Source organism: Humulus lupulus, chromosome 4 (assembly GCF_963169125.1).
Source record: "Humulus lupulus chromosome 4, drHumLupu1.1, whole genome shotgun sequence".
NCBI classification, from domain to species: Eukaryota; Viridiplantae; Streptophyta; class Magnoliopsida; order Rosales; family Cannabaceae; genus Humulus; species Humulus lupulus.
Window position 1 is genome coordinate 9,645,988 of NC_084796.1, and position 12,361 is coordinate 9,658,348.

The window sequence follows — 12,361 nt, forward strand, 5'->3', positions numbered from 1 at the left end:
GGGTTTGACACCTTTGAATACTAAACTGCCTTTTCTTCTTGTTTTGCTTTGAGTTTCGACAAAAAAAAAAAAAATCAGTTTAAACAATTATTTTGCTTGATTGTATTCTTATACCCTTGCGATAAGGTGCCATGTATTTTCTTGATTTTACTGTTCATACTCAACTGAAATTTTGCTACAATTTTGATAGCATAGTCAAATGTGAATTTTATGATTTATCATATTATCCGTGGTTATATCTCACTTTTTTTTTTGGAAACATTTTATGGCTTACAAAGCTTAGGTCAAAGTAGACCATGAATGATAGAAAATCATCTTTGATTTTTGGAGAAATTAGACAACATAATGGCATTTAATATGTATGATTTATCATGTTTTTCATGGTTATATCTCACTTTTGAAGACCTTTTGTGGCAAAGCCTAGGTCAAAGTGGACCATGATCAACATGAAAATCAACTATAATTTTAGGAGAGATTTGGACAGTATAACAACATGGAGAAATCAGATTTTTCCCATTTTCCCTTTGGCTATATCTCACTTTTAAAGACTTTTTGTGGCTTATAAAGCCTAGGTCAAAGTGGACCAAAGACAAAAGAAGAAAATCATTGAAGAATAAAAAAAGTTTGGAATACCAAGAAGAAAATAGGGGCAAACCTTAGTACTCACTTTGTAGAAATCTTTGAAGATGAAAATCTTAACTCTCTCTGTATTTCTTCCTTAATTTCTCTCTTATTTTTTTTTTCGTAATCTCTCACACAATTTTGACAGAGTTTTTCCTTCTCTCTTTTTTTCTTTTTTGTCTGATTTATTTCCCATTTTATAGACTTTATTTTACATTATGTGAAGAGTGGTGAGAGTGGAATATGGGAAGGTGGAGAGAAAAGTAGAGATACTCATCTCCACTAATTTGACTGAATCATTTTTTTTATAATAATATATATATTATTATATTTTTTTTTTCGTTCAACACAAGAGAAGTTAAAATGTCACACATGTTATCTGCCAAAGCTTGTTTGTTTCAGTAAGCTTCCTTCATGGCATTCTTGTAATAAAAGCTATATATCATGGGCATTCTCATTATTGCACAATTCCATTTTTAACCCTGTCTATTATTTTATGCTTCAACACACTTTAATTAGGTATAACTCTTTTGTGTCATTACCAGGAGTTTCTCAATAACATGGGAACTTGTTTTAGAATCACCAAGGTTGATAATGGCAAGACAAGGAGCATTTATGTCCTGCAGTTTCCAGGGTTGGTATTAGTTAATCCATTGCTTGGGGAGTATTATTCGGTTTGAGAAATCATCCACAACCAGCAACAAGTTATAGGAATTTCAACATGGAATAAGGCTACTGGAAAGTAAGCATGGAGGAAGGTCGACAGAAAAATTAAAAGGTTAAAATGTATGGAGAAACACATATGAACGGTTTGAAGCATCAAAGAAGAAGACATAGGAGTCATAACAATCTCACAAGGTTGAGGGCCACAATAGACCCTTGGAGCAAGACCAAAGATGGGTTTATATTTTTTATTTTTATTTTTTTGATTAACTGTTCTAGCTATTTAATAGAATATTGCTATGAAACACCATTATAACTAATGTAGTTTTAGTTACAACATATTATATATATAGTGATAAAATTTGTTGTAGCTAAGAACACATTTAGTGACAACAAATTATAACTCTTGTGACTAATAACTTTTTAATGACAACATAAATATAATAATATAATTTATTCACAATTTTTTTCACTTTTAGTAACAATTGTGACTAAAAGTAAATATTTGCTTTTTGTAGTGTATCATCTTATGCCACATTAGCACCTTTATATGCCTATTTTGTTGTAGCCGGTGGTGGTTCTTGGGGTGGAGGTGGATTGAGTTCTATTAGACTATTGTGTCTCATATGGAATAAGTGTAAGAATATTAAACTATTAATAAGAACATGTGTAACTCCACTAATCACTAATTGATTTTTAGATGAAGTCTCATAATTCTTGTCAGATTCATGGGGCATGATGGGAGAATTGGATTATTCTTTGGGTGAAGGATTGGGTTCTTGGGCTTGGGGATGTGGATTGAGTTCTTGGACATATGCACCAACAAGTGTTTATTAATAAATTAAGTTTACCATCCTAATGAAATGTGTAATTTGTTAATTATATTAGTTTAGAAAGTATAATAATTATTAATTAAAACTATTAGTTATGCATAGATCAGCCATCTACAACGTGATACATGTATATAATAATATATATACATATATATTGTAATTTGAATAAGTCATACTAGCTAGTTACTAATTAAGCCTTGATCAATTGCGTCAGTTAATCCTCATAAATTAATGAGCTTTAGCTATCTCAACTAGAGATTTATCAATCAATGTATATGTACGTGTCCTTAAAATTAATATATCTCTACTCAAACTTGACATGATCACCACCAACTACTTGATTTTGATCTAATTAATCTAAACTACATATCAATAATTAATTAAGATCGATATTGTTTATATATAAATTAGGTTGTACCATACATGTTTTTCGAGTTGAAATTTTATCAGAGATCGCATTCATGTCAACTGAAGCCTCATCATCATCATCATCATCACCAACCACTTCTATCTTCTTCTTCATCAACATCATCTTTGTTCTAGCTTCATTAACAAGAGCTCAGAATAACAACACTACTCAACCAATTACAGATACCTCTGAAGGTTATCAATATTATTAGTATGCTGATATATAAATATATATATATCTTCATAATAACTAATGCTATATATATATATATATTTTGTAGTGAAAGCTTTGAATTTGATATTTGAGAAATGGAACATAAAGGGTAACACAAAACAATGGAATATAAGTGGGAATCCATGCAGTGGGGCAGCCATAGATGACTCTGATTTAGACGATGTCGCTTACAACCCTTTTATCAAATGTGACTGTTCTTTCAACAATGCCTCCCTTTGCCACATTACTAAACTGTAACTATATATATCCATACATATATATCTCTTATATTTTTTTTTTACATGTTGCTAACTAGAGATCAAGTCTTGAAAAACAAAAGAGTTTGTTTATTACTTGTGTGTTATTATTGCCAGGAAAGTTTATGCAATGGAGAATAGTGTTGTTGGTCCAATTCCAGAAGAGCTTTGGACTTTGACTTACCTCAACAATCTGTATGTTTTTCTTTGGTTGAATATTTACACCAACAATATATACTCATATTTTTTTTAGTCTTTTTGGTACAATATTCATACAATAAATGTTCACTTATTCATATTTATATATCTGTCAATGTTTCAGAAATTTGGGTCAAAATTACTTGAGTGGCACACTTTCTCCATCCATTGGCAATCTCACTCGCATGCAATACTTGTAAGCACACCCTTAAACTTAATTTTGGATTTAAGACATTTAAATTAAAAATATTCTAAACATATTATTATTATTATTATTATTATTATTATTATTATTATTATTATTGTAAAAAGTTGTTAATTAGGAAAAAAAGAATAAATGAAAGAGAGAAAATTTTGAGCAAAGAATTAAGTCACTTCTCTTTATTGACTTGTCAAAATTTAATTAGGTGAATTCAAATTAGTATTGAGCTTTTATAATTTTCTTTTCTTGTTTTGTTATTACTAGGAATTTTGGTATTAATGAACTTTCAGGGAAAATACCAAAGGAATTGGGACAACTTACTGAGTTAATAAGCTTGTAAGCTATCTTCCTCTTTATTCTAGTTCTTCTTTTTTTTTTACAAAGTGTTATTGAGTTATGAAGCAAAAAAAATGTGTAGAGTTTCTTTCCAACTAAGTGAAAGTTAAGCAATTTGGTATTTAAAATTTTTAAAGATTTTATTTTTTGGGCCAAGAAGATCATTGGATTTAGATACATTACATTTGTGAATATTTATACACACACAAACAATTTTTTTAATGGTTCTTGAATCATATATTATGTTAATTTTTAATTGTAGGTCTTTTTCGTCAAACAACTTCTTTGGTCCTCTGCCTTCTGAGTTGGGCAATTTAACAAAATTAGAACAACTGTAAGTTCAATAAAATTGTTCCTCTTTTTCCATTGAGTTGATTTGTAAAGGAATTTGTCAAAAATGACATTGAATTAACAAAATAACTTTAACTTTTAAAGTGAGGGACTCCAAATAAAGTTTCTATGTAAATGTGGTTGCTTGCAATGAATGTCACTTTGTAAACTTATTTTTTGGGGGGATAAATATATATATATATACATACATGATAAGGTCATTTTGGAATAGTCCCCATCTCACATATATAATTATGGTAAAAATTCATTTTTATTTTCCAAATTTGATTAATAGAAGGGTTGTTAATATAAAGTTTCTTTAATTTTAGGAGGTGTTTACATAATTATCTTAATAATCCTTGAAACTTGAAACTAGCTATATCAATCTTGTTACAAAGCCTAATATGAGATCATTTGGCAAATGAGATTTCAACTAAACTTTTAGTTTAGTCTCATGCTGATCCATCTCTTGTTTTTATGAGTTATCTGACAGTTACATGAGCAGTTCTGGTGTTAGTGGTGAGATTCCTTCATCTTTTTCCAAACTAAAGAATCTCAAAACCTTGTAAGAATTCCATGATTATGGATCTTTCACTTCCTCACTAATCACAAAATAGTATTATACATAAGTTATGTTTGATTAGCTTTCTTATTATATATTGTAACTATTACAGGTGGGCATTAGACAATGAATTCACAGGAAAAATACCCGATTTCATAGGAAGTTGGACAAAGCTTGCAGTATTGTAAGACAGTCTTGGTTCTGTCAATTTATGTCAATTACCAAATCCCCATGACTAACTATTATGTACCTTTTAATGTCTCCATAGGAGGCTGCAAGGAAACTCTTTTGAAGGTCCCATACCATCGACATTTTCGAATCTGACTTCTCTTTCAGAGCTGTGAGTATCTTGGCTACATCTTGCTTCCAATTTACTATATGCATACTTATAAAACTAACATTATTGTGTGTGATATCTTTGTAGGCGTGTAAGTGATTTGTCTAATGGGAGTTCTTCTCTTAAATTTATTAAGGGCTTGAAGTCACTGAGTATATTGTAAGCAACAAGAATTCTGCTCACAATTCTCTCTTCTTTATTAACTGTTCTGAAATTATAATGTAAACTGTTAATACACCTTAATACACCTTGCAGGGTACTTAGGAATAATAATATTTCTGATTCAATTCCACCAAATATTGGAGAATACCAAAACTTGACTCAGTTGTAAGTTTTGATTATACTAATGGAGCTAACTTTTTAAGCTGTTCTTTTTTACTCCAATAGAACACTTCATCATGTGTTGTATTTTAAAAGCTTTTATCCTTGTATTACAACATTCTATTCTTTTTCCAGGGATTTGAGTTTCAACAACTTAGTTGGACAGATTCCAGACTCTCTTTTCAACTTGAGTTCACTCTCAATGCTGTAATAAATGAAATATCCATTTAGTTGTATCACAAACCTCCTTAATAGCTAGTCTTAAAGGTTCTTGAAGTAGGTGTTTGTGCTTTCCTTAATCAGGTTTCTTGGGAACAACAAAATAAATGGTACTTTGCCTAAACAAAAAGTTCATTCTCTTCTCAATGTGTAAGTTCCTACTAATCGATCACCTAAAACAAAATCAAAAGTTCATGTGTACTTAGTTTATATTATTGTTACTCAATTTCCCTACTCATAATTGATGTTGTTGTGGTTGTTATGTTATGCCTGCAGAGATGTGTCTTTCAACAATTTAGTGGGGACTTTTCCTTCTTGGGTCAATAAACCAAATCTACACATGTATTTCTTTTAATTCTCAAAAAACATTTTTCTTTTTTGATAAAAACTCTCTAGCTTGATACTTATGTTTACTTCCATAGGTTAGTAGTTTACTAGTTTTGTTGCTACTCTTCTTTTCATTCAATGAATAAAATAACATGGATACTAATATTAATTAATTTTCTTTTGTTTTGGATAATATGAAGCAACTTAGTTGGGAACAACTTCACAATTGAAAGCTCAAACAACAGGTTGGTTTTAATGCTTGGTGCTTCTTTCTTTGCATGGTTTCTGTGCTATTAATAGTTGTGCTTGTCTTTTTTTTTTCTGCAGTGGTATTCTTTCAGGATTGAAGTGCCTTCAACGAAACTTTCCCTGCAATCATGACCGTCCAATCTGTAAGTCAAAAACAAAGATCCATTCTTGGTTTACATCAAGTCAAACATGTTATGACAAGTCAATTGAAAATGCCTTTTTTTGAACATAGTTGAAAGCATCTCCTTAACATCAATATGCAGATTATAGCTTTGGGATCAACTGTGGTGGGCCTCAGATTAAATCTTCTGACAATATTTTGTATGAGACGGATAACGAAACTCTTGGTCCGGCGAGTTACTTTGTCACCAAAACCAATAGATGGGCAGTCAGCAATGTTGGATACTTCAATGGGATTAACAATGCTCAATATACAACAAACTCATTGTCTCAATTTACAAGGACTTTAGACACAGAGCTATTCCAGACATCAAGGCTTTCTGCTTCATCATTGAGGTATTATGGCTTGGGACTTGAAAATGGCAACTACACAGTCAAACTCCTCTTTTCTGAGACAGCTATTCTAGATCCTCCTTCATGGAAAAGTCTTGGGAGACGTGTTTTCGATATCTATATCCAGGTAAATATACATCACACTTTTGCAAATAAGCTTTAGCAGTGTCTTTTCTAATCATTTATGCATCTTCTATTCTAGGGAAGTCTTGTTTTGAAAAATTTTGATATCAGAAAAGAGGCAGGCCATGTCTCTTTTGGCGCTGTAGAGAAAGTATTCACAACTCAAGTATCAGAAAACTACCTTGAAGTTCATCTATTTTGGGCTGGGAAAGGGACTTGTTGCATACCAAAGCAAGGCACTTATGGCCCTTCTATTTCAGCCATCAGTGCTACTGCAGGTAATATGGAATTAAACAAAAATTTGATAAGTACTTGTTTTCCTCTCATGTATATAGATTTGTATCAAGTTTTGACTGTAGTTTTGTACAGATTTTGATCCTACTGTTAGTAACAAGCCTCCAAGCAGTAAAAAGAACAGGACTGGTCTGATTGTGGGGATTCTTGTTGGTGTTGTCATTTTAAGCTCTCTGATGATTTTCATGGTCTCCTATACTTTTCAGAGAAGAAAGAAGTCTCAAATGATTGACAGTGATGGTAAATTGTTACTATAACATGTTGCATAATCCTATAAATTTCAGAAATAGAATAGAAAACCATCATAGTCTACTACATAAACATCAAGAGCCATGACATATAGTGCCTTGTTTTTCATTGTCAGATTTCTTGGGAATGGATGTTAGACCTTTCACTTTCAGTTATGCTGAACTAAAGATGGCGACAAACAATTTCGATTCTGCTAATAAGTTAGGAGAGGGTGGATTTGGACCTGTCTATAAGGTAAGTCATTGTTTTCATCACTTTCATTTTGTTTGCAAAAGTTTTCATAACACTTGAACAAGAAATGTTAGTACTTTTTAAGCATACAATTTGACAAGGTAGAAAAGTTTTTTTGGCTGTTTGTCACTATATGTTATTGTGTCAAATTCATTATTTTCATTCCATTAAATCAACTCCATTCTGAACAGGGATCACTTGATGATGGAAGAGTGATAGCTGTGAAGCAATTGTCTATGACTTCTCATCAAGGAAAGAGCCAGTTTGTGGCGGAAATTGCCACGATATCTGCTGTCCAACACCGAAACTTGATCAAATTGCATGGATGTTGTATTGAGGGAGGCAAACAACTTCTTGTTTACGAGTATCTGGAAAACAAGAGTCTTGATCAAGCACTTTTTGGTATGAAAATAACACTCATGATGCTTATACAATTACATGTACTAAACAAGGCTAATAATGTCTATGTCTGGCATGATCAGGGAACAATAGCTTGAAGCTAGATTGGTCAACACGTTTCGACATTTGTTTAGGCATAGCAAAAGGTCTAGCTTATCTTCATGAAGAGTCACGGCTAAGAATCGTCCACAGAGATGTGAAGGCAAGCAACATTCTGCTAGACTCTAATCTGAATCCTAAAATATCAGATTTTGGTTTGGCCAAGCTTTATGATGACAATAAGACTCACATTAGTACTCATGTTGCTGGAACAATGTAAGATAATTTATCATTGAAGACATTTAGTCACCTTACTTCTATGCATGATCAGGTAACAAAAAATAACCATGGATGATGATGATGCAGTGGCTATCTTGCACCAGAATATGCCATGCGCGGACATCTTACAGAGAAAGCCGATGTGTTTGCTTTTGGTGTTGTGGCGCTAGAGACTATCAGTGGCAGGCCAAACTCTGCTCCTAATTTGGAAGAAGAACAAATATATCTTCTTGGATGGGTACATAATTCCTTACTATTCAATGTATATGTTTTAGCTATGGATTCACAACACAGCAAGGCCCAATTCTAACTAATTTGTGCTTCTCTAGGCTTGGAACTTACAAGAACAAAACAATGAAGCTGATCTTGTGGATTCAGAGTTATCCGAATTCGATGAAGATGAAGTGAGAAGACTCATAAGAGTAGCTCTTTTATGCACTCAAACATCACCAACATCAAGGCCATCAATGTCTAGAGTTGTGGCAATGCTTTCAGGAGATATTGAAGTAAGCACTGAAATCTCAAGGCCTGGTTACTTGGCTGACTGGAGTTTGGATATTCTAAGCAGCATATTAAGTGATGTTGCAACTATAGGAACTGATTCTACCTACTATGATTCGCCTGCTAGTACGAGCATGGTGGGGGATGCATTACCATCGCCTGCCAAAGGCGCCACTCGTCCAATTCTTCAAAGCTGCAAGTCCAAGATTTCCTGAAAAAAATGAAGAAGTGAATTATGATTTTCAAGAGTTATGCTCAGCCTTATTTGACATGTGACACTAAATTAAATAAACTAATCCTAGTGAAGTGACAAGTGAGCAAATGTATCTTGATTCTTGAAGCAATTAGGAGAAAAATGAAGTTGGTTCTGTATATATGTAATTTATAGCTCTTAATTAGTTAAACTAGTGCAATGGTGAAACTAGAGAAGCAAACTAGCCCCACAAAATTTCATGGCTACTTGCTTTTTTGTCGTTTGGAAAGCTACTTTTTGTTATGGCCAGGTCGTTGTCTGCTGATTAGTGTTTGTTCTCCAATAAGATAGAAAACGTCATCAACAATAATAAAAACGACAAAACAAATCAACACGGAATCAAGCTTAAATGTATGTAAACAATAAAGTTTCTAAAATGAGAGAATTACCATAACGCGTGAATAAAATGAAAAATAAATACTTAAAAACTGACTAGTACTTTTAAGTCATATCAGCAAGAAAGCAACATAAAGTTAGTGATTATATTACATTTTTTTTAAAATATGATAGATAAGTACTTAACATAACAAATGATTCTCAATTCTATTTATAAATCTCAACCAGTTTACTAGAAAAGAGTGATAACCTTAGCTGCATCACCACTTTGGGGACCAATATCACAATTATAGAAGACAATTATGGTTAGTGATTACATTACTTATATGTTTTTCTTAGAAAAGATTGCATTACTTGTGTAGTTATGTTATATATTGATATTTTTGTTATATACGTTATTTTATTTAGCCCCAATCTCTCAATTAAGAATTTCAAATTTTCAATTTTAAAATAAGAAAGAAAAAACTACAAGAGTTGTTTTTTCTTTTCTGTTAAAGAAAAAAAAACAATGGGTGGTTGATGAGAGGGTGAAATAAAATGTCATTTCTTTAGAATTCTGAATACATAGAAGACTATGGCCCCGTTTCTTGAAATCAACTAATTTACAAGAGAGCGGTTGGGCTTCGAAATGGAGAGATGCAGAGCTCATTATTCGTCGCATTTAAAGAGAAGAGTTCAACAATTTCTGTCACCGTATATATTTTCCATCTCCACTACTCTCGTAAATATTAGAGCAATTACCTGCAAAATTCCCTCATCTTTACCTTTTAACACACTTAACTTCCATTTTTTATTTTTTTTTGGTAAAACTTCACAATCCATGTTACATTAGCAAATCTAACGGCTTAGTAGTCAATCCAAATTCAATTTTATGATTTCTGAAACTAAAAAATAGTGCATTCAATTTTATGATTTCTGAAACTAAAATAAAGTAGAGCCCACATAAATACTTGATTGGTTGTTTATTTTCAAATTCTAAATCCAAATATTATTTCTAACTTTAAGCTACAAAATAGAAAACATTATTTTCACGTTTTATCTCAATCCAAATCATTATATCCTAAAATCCTACAGATCTATTATTTTTTTTATATGTTCAAATTCTCTACCAATCACATATTCAGTTTTTTAAAATTCAAAAATAGTTTACGGATTCTGAACCAATCATGATTTCAAAAACATGTTTTAAGACTATAAATCCATATTTTCATTTTAGAAATACACTTTTTGAAAATACAGTTTTCTAATCGCCAATCAATCAGACCCTAAGATCTCATTTTGTTGTGGCTGTTAACTGTCAACGAGGATACAAGTGTCCATGATTTATTGGGCCACATATTAAATATCAATGCCATATCATGAAAAATTAATTTAAATTAATAAAAATTATAAAAATATATATGTAAAAATAAAAAAAAATCATTTTTATTTAAAATACAAAAAATTAGCATTAAACTTTTTTTCTTTTTCTGTAATATTCGCTTCTATTAGTAAGGGTATTATAGTGAATTGTATGACATTAAGTGTTTAATTATATGAATTATGATATGCATGATTTATGATGTATGTTTATTTTATGGGTTTTGTCAAACAATCCACACACATTAGTTGTTAGGAAAATATAAATTTGCCTCAATGGAGATGGTAAGAAATTACAACTCTATGCAATATATTACAAATAATAATAATTGATTTAAAAAGAATTATAACTCTATAACTGAAAATTACAAATAAAAAGAGAAGGAGATGTAAGATGATAGAAATAGAAAATACAACTCTATTACAAAAGATACAAATAAACTATAAGTGTTTGAACAAAAAGAAATAAAAGGATTACAACTCTTAAACAAAAGGAACAAGTATATAGAACACCATTGTAGGATACAAAAACATAGACAATAGAGCTTGTGTTGGAAAAAAAAACATTAACATTGTCAGGAAAACTGTCATTTTTTAAAAAATTCATGAAAAAAGAACATTATCGAGCTATATCGAGTTAGCATCGAGCTCTTATCGAGTTAGTATCGAGCTACCATTTCTTAAACCGAACATAAAACCTAACCAAAACCTCCATCGAACTCTATCGAGCTCCTATCGAGCACATATCGAGAAAACCTACACCTATCGAGCTCAAATATTATAGGGTCCAATCGAACCCTTATCGAGTTTCCATCGAGCACTAAAACCTAAACCTATCGAGCTATAATTGAGCTACATCGAGCTCATACAAGACATTCTTCTACATACAATCGAGCTCATATCGAACCGTTATCGAGCTCCTATCGAGCAAAAAAGTTACAAAAACCCAAAAAAAACGCAGATCGCAAAATCTCTATAAAAATCCCAAAAAATACACCAATATAGGCTCAGATTCGTTCAAAATAGCCAAAAAAAAATGTAAATAAATAATACCCAACACAGAAAATGTACAATCTTATTACCTATGGTTTTTCTCCTCCAAAAACTCTCAAAATAGATGTTGGCTTTGATATTAACGACTTCACAGAGACAATGGAGATGGCTAACAATGATTTTGACAAGAAAATTATACAAATCTGTAGGTTTTATAGATGATTTCGTGAGAATGAGAGTGAGAGAGGAAGAGAAGGTTTTATGATTTTTTGATATAATGGGAGGGGTATTTTGGGTATGAGAGGAATGTTTAGCATCAAATTGAAAATATTATTAGTGTTATGATTTTTTGGTAATATTAGGCATCATTAAGTATTAAAAGTAAAATTTCCCCTATTTGAGAGTAACTGAATTTCTTAATATTTTAGATAAGATGTAATAAATGCAGTAGTAAACAGTGATTGTTATTACAACTTACTTAGTATAATTGCATTTATTAAAAACATTTTAAGATCAATATTAATTGATTATATGCTTAATGATTTCACTTCTCAATATTAATTATTATTTATTCATTTATTTCTAGTTTGTTTTATTTTCCATTTAATCTATTGTGACTTGTGAGTTTAAACTTTGAATTAATATTGCATTTATTAAGAAATTTCTTTGTTGGACTAAGTCATACCATACATAGATGAGAAAGAGGATTTATTTG

General features: G+C 31.2%; 1 protein-coding gene across 1 annotated transcript; it reads left to right on the forward strand.

Moving 5' to 3' along the window:
• Positions 1-2,578: 2,578 nt before the first annotated feature.
• LOC133831872 (probable LRR receptor-like serine/threonine-protein kinase At1g56140) lies at positions 2,579-8,976 on the forward strand. The gene is made up of 24 exons (XM_062262278.1): positions 2,579-2,720; positions 2,807-2,993; positions 3,114-3,191; positions 3,319-3,390; positions 3,661-3,732; positions 3,995-4,066; positions 4,556-4,627; positions 4,737-4,808; positions 4,893-4,964; positions 5,049-5,120; positions 5,217-5,288; positions 5,418-5,489; positions 5,586-5,651; positions 5,778-5,843; positions 6,029-6,073; positions 6,156-6,220; positions 6,341-6,717; positions 6,793-6,991; positions 7,083-7,247; positions 7,372-7,490; positions 7,679-7,889; positions 7,970-8,201; positions 8,292-8,442; positions 8,534-8,976. Exons 1-24 carry the CDS (start codon positions 2,579-2,581, stop codon positions 8,918-8,920), a joined length of 3,138 nt encoding a protein of 1,045 aa, XP_062118262.1. The 3' UTR covers positions 8,921-8,976.
• Positions 8,977-12,361: the final 3,385 nt, after the last annotated feature.

Coding starts and splice junctions, on each gene's coding strand:
- LOC133831872 (XM_062262278.1), top strand. CDS start 2,579: ATGTCAACTGAAGCCTCATCATCATCATCATCATCACCAACCACTTCT. Junction 4,809..4,892: donor TGGACAAAGCTTGCAGTATT/GTAAGACAGTCT, acceptor ATGTCTCCATAG/GAGGCTGCAAGGAAACTCTT. Junction 5,490..5,585: donor TTGAGTTCACTCTCAATGCT/GTAATAAATGAA, acceptor TTCCTTAATCAG/GTTTCTTGGGAACAACAAAA.